At 42.1% G+C, this 19,273-nt stretch overlaps 1 protein-coding gene across 1 annotated transcript; it reads right to left on the bottom strand.

Moving 5' to 3' along the window:
• Nucleotides 1–779: 779 nt before the first annotated feature.
• LOC106574406 (ribose-phosphate pyrophosphokinase 2) lies at nucleotides 780–18,558 on the bottom strand. The gene is made up of 9 exons (XM_014150277.2): nucleotides 18,233–18,558; nucleotides 12,511–12,694; nucleotides 7,974–8,072; nucleotides 7,596–7,720; nucleotides 7,147–7,320; nucleotides 6,360–6,519; nucleotides 3,131–6,095; nucleotides 2,060–2,170; nucleotides 780–1,676 (listed from the first exon to the last, which is right to left on the bottom strand). Exons 1-7 carry the CDS (start codon nucleotides 18,352–18,354, stop codon nucleotides 6,003–6,005), a joined length of 957 nt encoding a protein of 318 aa, XP_014005752.1. The 5' UTR covers nucleotides 18,355–18,558; the 3' UTR covers nucleotides 780–1,676; nucleotides 2,060–2,170; nucleotides 3,131–6,002.
• Nucleotides 18,559–19,273: the final 715 nt, after the last annotated feature.

Here is a 19,273-nt window from a genome sequence, read left to right as displayed (position 1 = left end):
CTGAGTGTGAAACGTCTTATTCCCCAATAAACACGGCATAAAAGGCCTTAATCATCAGCGTGCCCATGGATCTTTCTGGAAATAGAATACTGCATTCTTAATTGAAATGTCCTGGATATGCCTTTAAAAAGGGAAAATTTACTAAAAAACTATCTTTAAAAATATATCTATGTTTTATTCCACTGTTGATACAGTCCCAAATGTTTTGCATGTCAGCAGTCAAGTTTTCCAGATATAGGATTTTCAAGAAGCAAAGTGTCACCTGCCACATCATCATGATGATGATGCATTTTGGAAATTTGACTGCTGACATGATCAAAATGTTGGGACTGTATCAACAGTGGACTAATGAGTAAAATACCCAAAGATGTTGGGGCCGCAGGTAACCTAGTGGTTAAAGCGTTGGGCCAGTAACCGAAAGGTTGTTGGATCGAATCCCCGAGCTGTCAAAGTAAAAAATGTGTTGTTCTGCTCCCTGAACAAGGTTGTTAACCTGTTTCCTAGTGGGCTGTCATTGTAAATAACAATTTGTTTTTAACTGACTTGCCTAGTTAAATTTGTTAAAAAAAATACATTAATCAAAATATTGTGGATTTTCCCAGTGCAAACAGCCTCATAGCCTTGCAGGTTCAAGGGTCATCGCCCATGGGTCAGGTAGAGCACTAAATGTGGGTTACAGTCGGTAGACCAGAGTATTGGCCTTAGTTGACACATACAGAACGTGGGTGGTCCACTAAGTAAAAAAAATGCATGGATAAAGAAAGCATGTCGCAATTCACTTCATAGAAACAAATATTTTTTTTATTACAACATTTCACTGTTTCCATTATTGGTAATGGTATGTGGTAGATTAACATGACTGTTGGGACTTTAGAAAACTCCAAATAATTTGATCGACTGCAGAACACATGGAATTCATTTCCAGTAATGATCTTTTTTCCTTACAATATTAAACAAATCAGAGACAGGGTGCAACACAAAAAGCTATCCCAAATCACATCGATAAAAAAGGTCAACGTACAATAAACGTTCTAAAAACATCAACGTAAATAAAGTCCACACGAGTATCTTCCAAGACTAGATGGATTCTGTTTTTTCATCCTTGGTTGGATAAAAAAAATATCTGACAGAAAACTTGTATTAACCAATGGGTATGTTAATCATATTACCAGTGTAAAAACAAAAAAAGGTTGTGCATTTTTCCGAAACTAAAATATAAAAAGCCGGACACGGTTGGGGCGTGAGTTACCAGGTCGACAAGAGGCCACACAGGAAATTGGATGTCGAACGAGGGATGTAACTTCCTAGATCCAAGGCCACGCCTCCATCCTGTAGCCCTCTCTACCCCGTGTTGATGTTTGGACACCACACCCGACAACTTTGGGACCGTCCACCGTTCCGCCCCTGGTTGGTTGGTAGTACTTCCTCATTCCTGGCTTGGCTAGGCGAGGGCCTGCTCCTCTATTGGTCGAGGTGGTAGGAGGGGCGGGGTCAGCGCCTGGACATGGATGGTCATCCATCGCAGTGCAGCTTTGTGTTGTTGGTGGGGGTTTTTCTTGACAAGTTATACAGCTAAAAAGAAGTGAGTGAAAAGAAGGCAATGCAGGAGGAGGGGGTGTACAGTGCATGACAGAGGGATGGTCTTCACGACGACGCCTGCTTCTCCTGTTCAATGGCTGGGAGAGAGACAGAGAGACAAAAGAACAGTGATGAGAATCTCACTGGCAACACCCTTGAGGCATAAATGGGCTTTCACTTAGCCTAGGCCTATCATGTCTACTGTAGCTTAGCTTAGACACACAATGTTAATATTGAAAAGGTAGGACTATATTCTACAGGAGTACCAGTAGGCCTACAGTACAGTAGCCTTCTTATGATGCATCCCGCTGGGCAGACATTGGTTCAAAGGAATTTCATTGAAATAACGTGGAATTAACGTTGATTTAACCAGTGTGTGCCCAGTGGGATAGGTCTATTAAATAATAATAATAATAATTAATATAGTATTCATGTGTCATATCATAATGTCAGACTATTGCATAAATGTCTGTATCCTTACTTTCTTTAGTCGGCAGCGGATTCTTCTCCTGCGTCTCGGTCTTTTTCAGCTTGGTCTTGTCGAAGCTGGCGACCTCCTCGAGATTTGGCTTGTCAGACATGATTGCGAAGTCTGTCAAAACGAGAAGCATTGTTTTAATTAAACATATGCGCAGACAACACAACACTGCAGCCACAATAGCTTTTCCTCAAGTGCGCAACTAGGGACGTGACCAAAACGTGTAAGTAGCGCGCCTGCATTCTTTTGTTCGCCTCAAGCAGAGCCTGGTGCAAATTGCCTCACATCCCGTTACCCAGTTCAGGGACCATGTCACACACAGGGGCACAAAACCGCACCCCACAATGAATGGCGCCTAATATTCCCCAAAATGAACATTTACATAACAATACGCGTTCCCATGCTGAGAACGCCGAAAAGAGAAAAAGCGGTTGGCCACAAATAACCAACTATGCGTTCAAATCAACGGCTAAAGGTATAAAGATACTGTATATTATATGTATTTTTAGTTTTAAAATATTTGTCTACAATGCTGATCATACTTTAATTCCACGTGTATGGTCTAAGACTCGCCTCTCCCTTGGGCAGCGCAATCTGGAGAACCACCGCCCAGATCCGCTTTACCTTCGAAGATAGGCTCCCAAATTGTACCGCGACTCCCTCAATTAGGCCCATTCATGACTATACGTGTCATAACATACTATCTAAAGGAACATTTCAAATGTTATTACGCATGACTTAGACAATTGACTGTAGCCTATCGCCACCACAAAGAATCTGAACAAAGGATATGGATTGATATGGCTAGTGTTACACAGCGAAACTCAAATAGAACACGTATCCACTCGTTTCTATTTACTAGTTAGATGTTTCTTAAAAAAAAAAAAAAAAAGTTGCATCCATCCAATCATCTTTATAGTCGCATCTTTTGTCCTTGGCATGGTACAGGTTAGAATGTTCTCGCAATGATACATTCATGTTAGTTACACTATTATGGCAGCATTTCAGAAAATATCATGTATCTTATTTTTATATGACCAATACCATAAAGTTAATATGAATATCAGTGCTTACCAAAGTTGGACTGATTGACTAATGGTACTTCTCCAGGCTTTGCGTCGCAGCAGTGTGTCCCGCCTTTGCGCAGGCATTGTACATATACTGAGCGATATGCAAATGAGCCTGACGTCATCATACAGCTCCCATCCAGGAGCGATTTGGAAATGAAATACATGCTATATTAAAATTAGATTACATTTGAACCTCATTTTTCAACGGCGGGAATTTGAACAAATTATGCAGACGTGATACGTGCCCAAAATTTCACAAATGTGTTTTTAATCACTTTATTCACCGAGTTTCAGGCACCACAGAGAGAAGTATGCACAACACGCCACCTGTCGGAAAATGGAGGTATGTACCACATACTGTATTTATCACCATTATCATGTGACTTTTTCTTACACCCTTTTGATTTCTAAAAGAGCAAAAAACATGTCCCTTCTATTAACTCGGTTTGGCAAGTAGTCATATGGTCTCTATGAACAAACGCATAGGATTATTCCCACTGGCAAATTGTATCTATTGTTTGTTACTATTAAGACGTTTGAGTTGTTATAAGTGCTATTAGATAGTGATGTCTTATTTTCTCTTGATGATCCTTTGTGAAGTATGTTATGGTTACGTGACAGTTTGGCCTGGTTCAGATTAAATACCTAATAAGCACGTGGATGTCAACTATGGATGTTTTCAGCCACTATCCACCACTAAGGAATCAAAAATGACAGTCCTCATGTCTACTGAGAAACTGTTGCCAACTCCCCATACAGAACGTGACAAGGCAGTAATAAGGCACCCCCCCACCGTCAGGGTAGTAGGCCTACACATATATGATATACTATATATGGCTGTAGCCATCAGCCACACCATCCAGCATCCCCCTTCAAGGGGGCCCCTTGTTGGCAGTTGTCTCAGTCTGAGCCTAGACAACGATATTCGTCCTGGTTGGTCCTTGGATGGGAGTCCAGGGCAAAGCGTCTCAGACAAGGAGTGCTGATCTAGGACCAGTTTAGCCTTTTAGATCACAATGAATAAGATTACATAGTCAAGGAACACCTGATCCTAGATGGTGGTTGGGCGGTGGTGTTGCATGGCCAGTTTAGTGAACTCACCTTTCTAAAGACCTGTGATTGACAAACATTCATTCAACCAGGGTCCTTCCTTACTTTCACATGACACTGCCACCGGATTATGGTGCTATGAGTAACTCACATCTTCCAATGGGATCACCCCCCCCCATAGGGAAAATAACAGTGTACTGTCGATAACAATTCATCTGAGGATCCTCAGTAACCAAAGGTCAAAGAAAAGAAGACAAGTCAGCATTATGTAATGTCATTGTCAGTTTATTGTTAATGAAAACCCTGGTGGTGTAAAAAACGTGTGGCTGCCTATCCGCCAGCAGTTTTCAACCAATCCGCTAATTCATTCTGAAGACTGCCTTTGGCGCACACTCACCGTACAACAGGAGAAAATGAACGCAGAGGAGTTACACTCGTACATTATAACTTTCTTAAACATTTGAAGAAAAAAAAAAAATACACTCAAGACATGAGGAAAGTAGAACTTTGAAGTTCATGACCTTTTGGGTGTGGGTTGTTCGACCAATCACCCTTTGACAAGATGGATAAACTTGATATACGGAGGTACTGTCCCCAGTTTTTCCAAGTTATCGGATTAAATGCATATAAATGGAGCGGGTGTATCATTGACTTGAATGTGGATACCCGTTCTATTCATTTAATCCTATCCGATTACCGAAATCTGAAAATAACTTTTGAAAAACTGGGCAGCAGGAGATTAGTAGTGGTGTTGGGAGTTTTAGTAAATGAGCAATTTCAAGATTGTAATAAAATCAGAAATACGAAGGTGAGCATGAGGCCCTGCAATGACACCAGTCCGTCACAAGAGGGAGTGCGCCATCAGGTGCATACTAAATGAAGGAAACTAAAATGGCAAATCAGATTTGGCCTTGTTACGTGGCACTAACGAAATAATGTTTTAACTAGAATGCCAGAAAATGTGGAAATGCTTACAACTGTCTCCCTCATATCTCAAATTGAATTCTATGATACAATATTGGGACTTTGAGACAATGCTAGATGCTTAAACATTATGTAGGTATCTGCTGGCTGAACAAATACAGCCTCTACTCTGGATCTTTTTGATAAAAAAAAAAAACTTCACTTAAAGTTCCACACTAACCAAATGTTGCTGTTTAAAGAAATGTAAAAGAAAAAAAAAGGAAATAAATCAGCTGTTGATGACTAAACAACCCTGGGTGGCATTGATTAGCACACACTGCAGCAAAACATTTCACAACAGAAAATGAAGACAGGCATTTATTGTACAGATAGTCCCTCCCTGTTTGCTATCGTTTTGAGTCGAGTGAATAGGACCCTGGTATTTCGTAATCGGCGTGTATTGATGAAACAAAGGTGCATCTAAAACCAACAGTATTGCAGATTCTCAAGTGACATGACAATGGAATGCTTTCATTTATAGTGAAATGTAAGAAAAATGGAGGTACAACAAACAGGAACATCGTTAGGCAATGGACCTTTGGTTAAAATGACAGCCAGATCCCTTGGGTGGCATGGCTGGCAAAGCATGATATTGAAACAAACACAGTAAGGAAATCTTAACATGGTAATACGCATAAATAGAAACTTGCTGGTCTCAAAGAGGAGGTGATACTCTTTCTTGGGTCTCCACACGGAACAACGGAGCTGGGAAAGTGGGCGTGGCCTTTAGGAATCGGTCACGTGTAATTGGCCCAAACCGTCAGAGTTTAAGGACTTCCGGGAGGGTGTGGTCATTGAAGGTGCGAGCTGATTGGAGCATGAGGAGAGAAACGGCCGCTGTGCCCTCTGCTCGTAGCCATCCTTTACAAGGGCACGTGGCTGAAGAGGTAGGACACCGACTCGCCGTTGTGGGTTCTCCTGATCGCCTCGGCCAGGATCATGGCTATATCTATGATCTGGTGGAGACCATTGAAATACAACATAATATATACATCTCTATGGCAGACCGCCATCAACCAGTGCCTCAGGTCAGGTAACCTATAGGGCAGCCAATCAATCCTGGTTGGAATGGTTAGCTCTAACAGCAGCTAGCTACAGTTTCGAGACATGGGAGAGGCAAAATGCTGCATGTATCAACAAAGGGATTCCTCAAACCTCATTGGCTAAAAGGTACCAGGACGTGTAAGTAAACAGGAAGTGCCCATTTGGACAGTGGGTACCTGGATCTTTGGGCACGACTTCATCTTCTCCTCCTGGGGGATGGTGTTGGTGACCACCACGGCCTCGAAGGGAGCATCGTTGATACGCGCGATGGCCGGACCGGAAAATATGCCGTGCGTGAGGATAGCATAGACCTTGATCGCACCGGCATCAATCAATCTAGAGAGATATGAGTGGTGTAATATAAAATAAAAAAAATGTGACGGTAATATGGAAACTGCGTTTGAAAGTCATAAAATAATGCATATGAGCAAAGTAGAAAAATTAAATATGCACAAGCATCAAATAGAAGAGTGAAATGTTGAAGCGTTTCAGAGAGACAGTGAAACGGGAGCCATGGTTGAAACCGGAACAAACGATAATGACTTCCAGGTTTTTTCCCCCTTTTCTCTATGTCCAAACAGTAAAATAAAAATAGCAGAAAACTTGCTTTAAAAACAGCTACGTTTTGTAACTGCAGCAAACAGGAGGGCTTCTACATTTGGCCAAGCCCCCCATTTTGATGCAGAAAAAACCCTGAGTGGATTTTGAGTCTCCATATCACTTCTCACCCTCTACACAATCTCTCATTAGGTTTGATACAATGGTTCATTCAGGTCAATAACCAATACGGTGATTTGAGATCAACGGATGCTCAACAGATGAGCCTACACAGCAACCATCTATAAATACTGACCTGTATTGACACCACAAGCCAAACACAAATAAACTAGATCAAGGCCATGGTAGAGTAACTTTGGGGATATTAGGAGCTGTGTGAGTGTATATACACGTGTGGTTGCTCACTTCTCAGCAGCTTTGCAGATGGTACCGCATGTGTCGGCCATGTCGTCGACCAAGATGGCCACGCGGTCCTTCACGTCTCCGACCAGGACCATGCGGTCCACCTCGTTGGCCTTCTTCCTCTCCTTGTGGATGAGGGCAAACTCCACATTCAGACGGTCAGCGATGGAGGTCACTCTGGACACAGGAATTTAAAACAAAGAGATGAGAAATGAGATGTGCATGTCAGCACTCAGCTGAAATAGCATCTCATTCACATGACCTCCAGAAAGTCTAGTGTAACTCATCTCCAAGATGGACCAGTACAAAGAAACACCAATGAAAAGGTTAAACACAAGGGAGAGATGAACAGGTCCAAACATTTGACTTTCCCCATAGCTTTTCCACATTGAAGTCCTCAGGACCAGCCGTATCTGGTTCATGTGACCCTGCCACATTGAATTGTTTATTACCGTTTGGCTCCTCCAGCGTCAGGGGACACAATGCAGCTGTTCTTCCACTCTGGAATGTTCTCCCGGATCCATTGGAGGACCGCGGGCTCTGCATACAGGTTGTCCACGGCGATGTCAAAGAATCCCTACAGAGAGATCAGGGAAAAAAAAGTTTAAAACATTTCCCCTTTAACATGATAATATACAGCCTCTCCGATTAGCCTAATATTGAGAAAAAAAAACATAGCGACAACCCCAGACTTCACTGCAATAACTTGGAATGAAACTAACGACTACTACTAGTCGTTTCAATTCAATATAACTTCATTTAAAATCGACAGGGGAAACTGCACCCTGCGACTGCACTGCTGTGACGGTGATGTGTTAGACGCTGCCTACCTGGATCTGCGAGGCGTGGAGGTCCATTGTGATGATGTGGTCGGCGCCGGCTACAGACAGCATGTTGGCCACCAGCTTGGCTGAGATAGGAGCACGACTCTGGGACACAGAGGGAGTTACAGGCTCTTTCAAATGAAGCACACAATGTTATTATTCGGCGTGGCAACAATTGTAGTACTACAGTAAAATGCCCTGGATTTAAATAACTAGTCCAAGTCTAAATCCTCTGCTCCTCCACAAGGAACACAATCCAGGCCAGGTGACGGACAACAGGCGATGGTTGGCTACAGGTTGTGGCGTGTTCAACACAGACACCTTGGTCTTCTGCGGTTAATGCACACACAGCCCTCTGTAGCCAAATGGCAGCACAAGGTGACTGTAGAGACTCTGGTTTCAGGGGACAAATCACAACTCACAGGTTACTTTATCTACAAACACACAAGTTCAACTCTGGCAAGACGCTTGTTTCAACATCTATTTTGTTCTAGGTCACATTCCACAGTGCCATGAATTGATTTAACATGCCTCAGGGAAAAGACAACAGCGATAGGCCTACATGTGGAATTGAACATCGATCATTTGGTAGAAGCAAACATACCCCGTCTAAATCCTTCTTGTATTGAACTTTGATTTACAAACATAAGTAAACCCTCTGAAATCTGTTATGTCCTGTTCTAGAACTTGTAGTTCCGAGTGTTTGTATAGGCTACAGATGTATTTCGCAACTCATCCTCCAGTAACCCCTACGGCACACATTTTTGTTGTAGGCCCAGACGAGCACACCTGATGCAACTAATCAAGCCCTCAATGAGTTGAATCAGGGTTTCGACTAGATGGGATGCCCCTAATGTCAGAAGCGACTTTTCAAAACAGGTTAGGAACACTGAAGGTTAGGAAAAGGGTTAGCTAAATTGCAAAAATTCGATAACGTGACCTCAAATATACAAGTTATGACGTCACTGACATTAGCAGGATCCCTGCTAGACATGACCTTGAACCAGTTAAGTCAGCCCGGGGCTACAACAAAAATGTGTGCTGTTGGGGGTACACGGGAGGACTGGAGCAGGGCTACAGTATGCCACTACATTAGAGGGGCCTTTGAGTTCTGGCATGTTACACCTTCATGTTAGAAAACATAGGGCTCCCGAGTGGCACAGCCTGGTTCAAAACCAGGCTGTATCACATCCGGCCCGTGATTGGGAGTCCCATAGGGCGGCGCACAATTGGCCCAGCGTCGCCCGGAGTAGGCCGTCATTGTAAATAAGAATTTGTTCGACTGACTTGCCTAGTTAAATAAAGGTTAAATATGCACCAAAACGTTAGAGATCTCGTGCTTAGGGTCTCATGATAGTAACTGGTGCTTGATACACTGTCTTTGGGGAGAAAGAGGGAGAAACGGTGGAATATAGGATAGGCCTCAGAACAAGTGTGGCTTGCTACATGAGGAAACTGTTGTTACTTTATTAACTGAAACAGGGTGTGACAATCATTTACCAGATAAGCAGTAGTCTGAACCTTTTCTCCCCTCTTGGAATGCCTGCCGTCACCTTTCAGTTAAGTAACATTAGCACAAACTGTTAATGAGAATTGGGCCTAATTGTTGTCAGGTGATGAACCATGCTCCGATTCAAACCTACAGCTATATATTTGGGAGCCGCTGTATTTTTCGTATGGTTTTTGTGTAGTAACACATTAGTTATTGGATGACATTCACATTTGAAGAATCTCAATGTAGCTACCCTTTGCCTTGATGACAGCTTTGTACACTCTTGGCATTCTCTCAACCAGCTTCACCTGGAATGCTTTTCCAACAGTCTTGGAGTTCCCACATATGCTGAGCACTTGTTGGCTGCTTTTCCTTCACTCTGCGGTCCAACTCATCCTAAACCACCTCAACTGGGTTGAGGTCGGGTGATTGTGGAGGCCAGGACATTGATGCAGCACTCCATTACTCTCCTTGGTCAAATATCCCTTACACAGCCTGGAGGTGTGGTGGGTCACTGTCCTGTTAAAAAACAAATTATTGTCCCACTAAGCGTAAACAAGATGGGATGGCATATTGCTGCAGAATGCTGTGGTAGCCATGCTGGTTAAGTGTGCATTGAATTCTAAATAAATCAGTGTCACCAGCAAAGCACCCCCACACCACCTCCATGCTTCACGGTGGGAACAATACATGCAGAGATCATCCGTTCACCTACTCTGAGTCTCACAAAAACACAGTGGTTGGAACCAAAAATCTAAATTTAGGGCAGATTTCCACTGGTCGAATGTCCATTGCTTGTGTTTCTTGGCCCAAGCAAGTCTCTTCTTAGTAGTGGTTTCTTTGCAGCAATTCGACCATGAAGGCCTGATTCACGCAGTCTCCTCTGAACAGTTGATTTTGAGATGTGTCCGTTACTTGAACTCTGAAGATTTATTCAGTCCTCATGAGACCCAGTTTCATCATAGTGCTTGATGGTTTTTGCAACTGCACTTGAAGAAACTTTCGAAGTTCGACATTTTCCGGATTGACTGACCTTCATGTCTTAACCTGTTATGGCTAGGGGGCAGTATTTTCACGGGTGGATAAAAAACGTACCCGATTTAATCTGGTTACCACTCCTACCCAGTAACTAGAATATGCATATACTTATTACATATGGATAGAAAACACCCTAAAGTTTCTAAAACTGTTTGAATGGTGTCTGTGAGTATAACAGAACTCATTTGGCAGGCAAAAAACTGAGAAGGTTTCATGCAGGAAGTGGCCTGTCTGACAAGGTGTCGTTCTTCTTGTCTATGTTTATTGAAGAGTGAGGATCTTAGCTGTCCCGTGACACTTCCTACGGCTGCCATAGGGTCTCAGAAGGCGGTAAAAAGCTGAATCGTGGCTTTGCAGGCTCTGGCTGAAAAAAAAGTAGCGCGTTTGGGTAGTGGCTGGTTACAGTACTGTGAGACTCAGGCTCGTGCCCGCGTCGACCGAAAGCTTTGTTTACTTTCCTCTGTTTAGCTAAATGGACATTCCTGGTCGGAATATTATCGCTTTTTTTACGAGAAAAATGGCATAAAAATTGATTTTAAACAGCGGTTGACATGCTTCGAAGTACGGTAATGGAATATTTAGATTTTTTTGTCACGAATTGCGCCATGCGCGCGACCCTTATTTACCCTTTCAGATAGTGTCTGGAACGCACGAACAAAACGCCGCAATTTGGATATAACGATGGATTATTTTGGACCAAACCAACATTTGTTATTGAAGTAGCAGTCCTGGGAGTGCATTCTGACGAAGACAACAAAAGGTAATCAAACTTTTATAATAGTAAATCTGATTTTGGTGAAGGCTAAACCTGCCGGGTGTCTAAATAGCTAGCCCGTGATGCCTGGGCTATGTACTTACAATATTGCAAAATGTGCTTTCACCAAAAAGCTATTTTAAAATCAGACATATCGAGTGCATAGAGGAGTTCTGTATCTATAATTCGTAAAATAATTGTTATGCTTTTTGTGAACATTTATCGTGAGTAATTTAGTAAATTATTAGCAAATTCCTCCGGAAGTTTGCGGGGGGTATGCTAGTTCTGAACGTCACATGCTAATGTAAAAAGCTGTTTTTTGATATAAATATGAACTTGATTGAACAAAACATGTATTGTATAACATAATGTCCTAGGTGTGTCATCTGATGAAGATCATCAAAGGTTAGTGCTGCATTTAGCTGTCTTCTGGGTTTTTGTGACATTATATGCTAGCTTGAAAAATGGGTGTCTGATTATTTCTGGCTTGGTACTCTGCTGACATAATCTAATGTTTTGCTTTCGCTGTAAAGCCTTTTTGAAATCGGACAGTGTGGTTAGATAAAGGAGAGTCTTGTCTTTAAAATGCTGTGAAATAGTCATATGTTTGAAAAATTGAAGTTTTTGTATTTTTGAGGAATTTGTAATTCGCACCACGCCTATCATTGGATATTGGAGCAGGTGTTCCGCTAGCGGAACGTCTAGATGTAAGAGGTTAAAGTGCTGGACTGTCGTTTCTCTTTTCTTATGAGCTGTTCTTGCCATAATATGGACTTGGTCTTTTACCAAATAGGGCTATCGCCTGTATACCACCCCTACCTTGTCACAACAACGGATGAAGGAAATCAATTCCACCATTTAACTTTTATCAAGGCACACCGGTTAATTGAAATTAATTCCAGGTGACTACCTCATGAAGCTGGTTAAGAGAATGCCAAGAGTGTGCAAACCTGTCATCAAGGCAAAGGGTGGCTACTTTGAAGAATCTCAAATATATTTTGATTTGTTTAACACTTTTTTGGTAACTACATGATTCCATATGTTATTTCATAGTTTGATGTCTTCACTATTACTCTACAATATAGAAAATAGTACAAATAAAGAAAAACCCTTGAACGAGTAGGTGTGTCCAAACTTTTGACTGGTACTGTAAATATGCTACTGTAAATATGCTACGTTTCGCACTACATACGGAACACCACAGTGAATCATAGTAGTGACTTATTTGTGCCTGGGAGCAGCCCGGCAGGTAGGCTTACCTTATCTTTTTTATCCTGTCGGGCGTAGGGGAAGCAGGGGATGACGGCGGTGACGCGGGACGACGAGGCGATCTTGCACGCGTTGATCATGATCAGCAGCTCCATCAGGTTGTCGTTGATCTCCCCGCAGCCGCTCTGCACAATGTAGACGTCCTCGCCGCGCACGCTCTCCCCGATCTCCACGCTGACCAAGAGAAGCGGCATTATTATTTAGTGTCATCTTAAGGAAAGTATGAGGATCATAATTCTTACCACCACCATGGAACCTCTCACTCACCTCCACACTGAGGTAGAGAAGATCATCCCTTCCTCCTCATCACCCTGCTCTTATCGCTCTACACCTATAGCTCCTATACCCTGACGGAGAAGGCTGATCATAATCTTCTCACCAAGGACCTTTATCAACTAGGCCATCTCCCCTCCCCCTACAAGGTATGCGAAGAAAAAAGGGCAACTGCTACTCACTCATGAAAGATACTGCACCAAGAATCACTTTCCAACAACACAGTATCATAACTGCACGCCAAAAGCAGAGGACTGATGGAGGTCTGGTGCAGTAAATTGGAGTGATCAGAGCGAGCTTAACGTTGACTAACTAGCCTCACATGAGAACTCATTTGAAAGTGTGTGTGGAAAAGCAGACTTCCGGGAATCAGTGTACACACACACCATCTCTCCACAAGTTGCAGGCATCAAAACAAGTAAAAAAAAGAAACGTCAAACATTCCAGACAGGACAACCCCCTTTCCCTGCCTCCGCTGGAGTCATGTGCTCACATCTGACCAAGAGAGGCAATTAACGCAACAGCCGGTCTACCTATCTGAACCACCCAGAAGAGGAGGCACGAGGGAATCTGTGTTCTAAGGGGAGAGCGTAAGCAAGACGTGAGGAGACACGAGACCAACCGCTACTGTACAGACTAGGACTGTCGCAGAGTATAAAAAAAAGTGAAAGTGTTCTTTCGACCAATCAATTGGTTTTAAACATGTATTTTTCCATATATAGGCACACCCCAAGTTAATAAAATCAGTATGCACTGAACTTGTCTGATGCTTTAAGCGCACTGTTTGATGAAATAATTAAGACACAAGATAACCAGTTGGGAAAAAAAAAAACTGTTCCTGACCCCCCTCCTCCCGCTGCTGTCCTTCGCAGATTATGTTGCTGGTAATAGGCTACACAATAGGCCTGGTTGTAACTATATTTGAGAAGTAAAAATTAAGAATCATGTTGTTAAACCTGCAACATTTTGTCTTAAGTAGGCCTAAGAAGAGTATCAAGTATTTACCGTGTGTACCGGTAGATAAGTCTTAAGCTACAATTACGCTCCTTTGCTTGTACAGTCTGAATGTGCCATCCCCGCGGCCTAGTCGCTAGCTAGCACAATATGGTAACGTTAGCGAGCTAGCAAAACATTTGGCAATAGGCTGGCACTGGCAGTATTATGGAGAGTGCATTCAATTGTTTATTTGTCATCTTGCTACATAGTTATCTAGCTGTGGGACACTGCACTAACTCAGCAGCTAACACAGGCAGCTGTTTCATGGAAACTAGCTAATCTATTGTCTAACGTTATTAGCTACAGTGGTTAGCTAGCTTAGAGAAGTATTTACTGTTGTGTGCATTCCGTCTGTGCACTTAGGTAGCTACCATCCCATAGCCTACATTGCATATGAAGTAGAGATCGACCGATTAATCGGCATGGCCGATTAATTAGGGCCATTTTCAAGTTTTCATAACAATCGGTAATTGGCATTTTTGGACGCCGATTACATTGACCTCCACGAGTAGACTGCGTCGCAGGCTGACCACCTGTTACGCAAGTGCAGCAAGGAGCCAAGGTAAGGTGCTAGCTAGCATTAAACTTATCTTAGAAAAAACAATTCTTATAATCACTAGTTAACTACACATGGTTGATCATATTACTAGTTTAACTAGCTTGTCCTGCGTTGCAAATAATCAATGGGGTGCCTGTTAATTTATCATCGAATCACAACCTACTTCGCCAAACGGGTGATGATTTAACAAGCACATTCACGAAAAAAGCACTGTTAATGTACCAATGTACCTAACCATAAACATCAATGCCTTTCTTAAAATCAATATACAAGTATATTTTTTTTAAACCTGCATATTTAGTTAAAATAAATTAATGTTAGCAGGCAATATTAACTAGGGAAATTGTGTCACTTCTCTTGCGTTCAGTGTAAGCAGAGTCAGGGTATATGCAGCCGTTTGGGCCGCCTGGCTCGTTGCGAACTGTGTGAAGACCCATTTCTTCCTAACAAAAACCGTAATTAATTTGCCAGAATTGTACATAATTATGACATAACATTGAAGGTTGTGCAATGTAACAGCAATATTTAGACTTAGGGTGGCCACCCATTCAATAAAATATGGAACGGTTCCGTAATTCACTGAAAGAATAAACGTTTGGTTTTCTAAATGATAGTTTCCGGATTCGACCATATTAATGACCTAAGGCTCGCATTTCTGTGTGTTTATTATATCATAATTAAGTCTATGATTTGATAGAGTAGTCTGACTGAGCAGTGGTAGGCAGCAGCAGGCTCGTAAGCATACATTCAAACAGCACTTTCCTGCATTTGCCAGCAGCTCTTCGCAATGCTTGAAGCACAGCGCTGTTTATGACTTCATGCCTATCAACTCCCGAGATTAGCCCGGCAATAGTATAGTGCCTATAAGAACATCCAATAGTCAAAGGTATATCAAATACAAACGGTTTAGAGAGAAATAGTCCTATAATAACTACAACCTAAAACTTATTAACTGGGACTATTGAAAAGTCATGTTAAGAGGAACCACCAGCTTTCATATGTTCTGAGCAAGGAACTTAAACTTTAGCTTTTTTTTTTACTTTCTTCTCCATCACTGTGTTTTTGCTTTATTTAAACCAAATTGAACATGTTTCATTATTTATTTGAGACTAAATTGATTTTTATTTATGTATTATATTAAGTTAAAATAAAAGTGTTCATTCAGTGTTGTTGTAATTGTCATTATTACAAATAAATAAATATGTATATAAAAATTGGTTGATTAAAAATCGGTATCGGCTTTTTTGGTCCTCCAATAATCGGTCGACCTCTAATATGAAGTGTGACTGGCTCATCCATGGATGTACGGAGAAAATGCCCTCATTTTTTCCCCTTTTTTGTTAGCTCCCCCACGCAGGGGTTTGTGCTCTCTGATTGGCTCAAAGTCAAATTGAGGGCCACTGACAAGCATTGCGATTCTAGAAGTAGAATCAGTAGGTTCGTCGTTACAGGTTCTGTTCTTGCAAGAGAAGGAACGGCCTCCCACTGTGATAAATACCTATCGGCAGTGAGATTCTTGGTGCGTTTCATCATTTTTATTCATTTAACTAGGCAAGTCCGTCAAGAACAAATTCTTATTTACAATGACAGCATCCTGCGGGGACTGGGGTTGGGATGAATAAATAAATAAATAAATATATATATATATATATATGACAACACATATCACGACAAGTGACACCACAACATAAAGAGAGACCTAAGACAACACCACAGCATGGTAGCAACACAACAGCAACACAACATGGTAGCAACACAAAACATGGTACAAACATTGGGCACAGACAACAGCACCAAGGGCAAGAAGGTAGAGATGACAATACATCACACGAAGCAGTCACAAATGTCAGTAAGAGTGTCCATGATTGAGTCTTTGAATGAAGAGATGGAGATAGAACTGTCCAGTTTCAGTGTTTGTTGCAGCTCGTTCCAGTCGATAGCTGCAGCGAACTGAAAAGACGAGCGACCCAGGGATGTGTACGCTTTGGGGACCTTTAACAGAATATGACTTGCAGAACGGGTGTTGAATGTGGAGGATGAGGGTTGCAGTAGATATCTCAGATAGGGGGGAGTGAGGCCTAAGAGGGTTTTATAAATAAGCATCAACCAGAGGGTCTTGCGACGAGTATACAGTGATGACCAGTTTACAGAAGAGTATAGAGTGCAGCGATGTGTCCTATAAGGAGCATTGGTGGCAAATCTGATGGCTGAATGGTAAAGAACATCTAGCAGCACGAGAGCACCCTTACCTGCCAATCTATAAAATCACATCTCCGTAATCTAGCATGGGTAGGATGGTCATCTGAATCAGGGTTAGTTTGGCAGCTGGGGGAAAGAGGGGCGTTTACGATAAAGGAAACCATGTCTAGATTTAACCTTAGCTTTGCTATGTGCTGAGTGAAGGACAGTGTACCGTCTAGACTTACTCCCAAGTACTTGTATGAGGTGACTACCTCAAGCTCTAAACCCTCAGAGGTAGTAATCACACCGGTGTGGAGAGGGGCATTCTTCTTACCAAACCACAAATCCTTTGTTTTGGAGGTGTTCAGAACGAGGTTAGAGGCAGAGAAAGCTTTGGCGTAGAGTATTTAACACAAAATCCAGGGAGGGGCCAGCTGAGTATAAGACTATCTATGCTCTGCAATGATCTTAACACTTATTAATACTATGTCCTTGCTCCCACTTTTTGTCCTTGCAAGGAGGACATCCCACAATAAGATCATATTTATCAGTGTCCCACTATCAGGTCAATCTTTCTCCAAAAGTATCCACAAATTCTAATGCCGATTATTGTATTAATATAGCTGACAAAACCATTATTGCACATAGGGGACAAGTAATGTAGCTAGGCTAAATCAATAGGAGACCTTAGCTCACCTTGGTTCATGGGGCAGTGCAGTGAACTCACACCCATTGCATCATATTGCAAGTAATGTAACGTCAACATGCACCAGCGCAGGTTTATGTAGTTACCATGTCTACTGAACAATTAGGTCAGTTTGCTTACTCGCTGGAAATGAACCTAGATTAAGTGCATGACATCATTTAGGCTAAAATGGAACTGAGGGTGGCAGCAGGGCAAACAATTATAGCAATAATTCAGATAAGGAAAATGTATAAATGAAAAACATTTTATATTTGAGTCATTTTAGCAGAGGCTCATATTGCACCTGTAAATTGCTCTGTATTAGGGTTAAGTGCATGACATAATGTCGGCGGAGATGGAACCAGGGGTGGCAGCAGGGCAAACAATTATAGCAACAATTCGGATAAAAAACGTATGTGTTTTAGCAGAGGCTCTTATCCAGAGCGACTAAAAGTACAATTAGGGCACATCGACCCATTTTTCACTTAGTCGGTTAGGGGATTCAAACAGCCGGCTTTTTGGTTGCTGGCCCAACACTCTTACCCACTAGGCTACCTGCACAGTTATCACTCAGTTTTTTTCATTACATTTTGTAGCTACAACGTTTGCATACTGAACGTGGCCTTGTTCTCCGTTGGTTCTGTTTACACGAACTGTTGACTATTATCAAGTCACGTGAGTCTTTTCGCAAACTAGTTAGCATGTTGTATCTTTCAAAGTTACGACTGAACAATGAACACCAGCATGCGCGACCATGGGATTACATAACTAGATATAACTAACTAGCCAATTTAGGGGTTGATGTAATAACGTCAGCAAACTAGCGTTATTCAGTGACGTTCGCATAGCTGGCAAACTTACTACTCCTGCGCACATGTGCATGCATGACCCAGGCTGCAGTAAGTTAACATACAGCACCAGCGAGCTTGCTAGGCTAGCTCAGCTAACGCAGTTGGCAAGTTAGCTAATCATGCACGTATCTAAAGACAGACGAGAAATGCGTAAAAAATAAACCTACCATGTTTCTTGGTTGGAGAATTTCTTCGTTATCACTTTCCCCAATTCCAGTCCGAGGCGATCAGCCACTTTTTGTGATAGGTCTTGGTGGGAGCTCCCGCTGAAAAGCACGATGTTCGGCATGTCCTAAATATTTCTGTGCAATTTGGTTATGCGAGTAGGAGATTTTTGATGCAACAATTATCCCTCAAGGGGCAAGTTAGCTAACAAGTTAACTTATTATCGCTGTAGCCCACGCATAGCAGATCAGCACGAGAGGAGACCTAAAACTGAAAAGGATACGAGAATCGTGTTTGCATGGTAGAGCGGAAATGCCGCTTCCTAATTCTTCTTCTTCTTTTTCTTCTTCTTCTTCTTCTTATTTGGGATTGTTTTGGCGGCTCGCATCCGATTTCAGGTGCATGCACTGCCACCTACGGTACTGGAGTATGAGGCTATTCACGGCGTACCGACATCAAATTATTTGTGATACACTATTATACTGTTGGGGAAAAGGAAAATTTATCCTACCAACCATTAGCCCTCAATAAAATGATTAAAAAAACACCACCCTATTCCACTATTTACCCTATCAACTCTTACTCAACACCCCCTGCAACCTTGCAAACCCAAGTATTTCTCTGTGGCTGCCATCCTCTTCCTCATTGGACAAAATCGATACCTTTCATCTTAGGTGGGTTTTTTCTGCGGTTGGCATCCAACATTATGGTCCATGCTATTTGGAAGACCAAAACTCCAACCCACCAAAACAGGCTGACATTTCAGGCAGTCTTTTCAAACAGCTTTTACACTAAAATGACATTATCATAATTTTCACAATTTCACAGTATTATTCCAACCTCATACTGTGGAAATATATATAAAACCGGAAAAAAAGTGTTTTGTCTGCACTGGGCCTTAAAAAAAAGATAATGTATTTGCTTGTCCTGCCTCACATACATCAGGCCTACTATGACTGACTAACACCTCAATCACACCGACAGCGTCATTGCATTTTGGTACACCAGAAGTACATTCAATTCCAAGTAACGCTGCGTTTGCC

This window comes from Salmo salar, chromosome ssa16 (genome assembly GCF_905237065.1).
Source record: "Salmo salar chromosome ssa16, Ssal_v3.1, whole genome shotgun sequence".
NCBI lineage: Eukaryota > Metazoa > Chordata > Actinopteri > Salmoniformes > Salmonidae > Salmo > Salmo salar.
This window is presented reverse-complemented; position numbering and strand designations above follow the sequence as displayed.

What these genes read in the sequence shown, in the direction of transcription:
- LOC106574406 (XM_014150277.2), bottom strand. Translation starts at nt 18,354, where the DNA reads ATGCCGAACATCGTGCTTTTCAGCGGGAGCTCCCACCAAGACCTATCA. An exon ending in TTCTCCAACCAAGAAACATG is followed by an intron (nt 12,695 to 18,232) that starts GTAGGTTTATTT and finishes TCTCTTGGTCAG; the next exon opens with CGTGGAGATCGGGGAGAGCG. An exon ending in AGTCGTGCCCAAAGATCCAG is followed by an intron (nt 6,096 to 6,359) that starts GTACCCACTGTC and finishes GGTCTCCACCAG; the next exon opens with ATCATAGATATAGCCATGAT.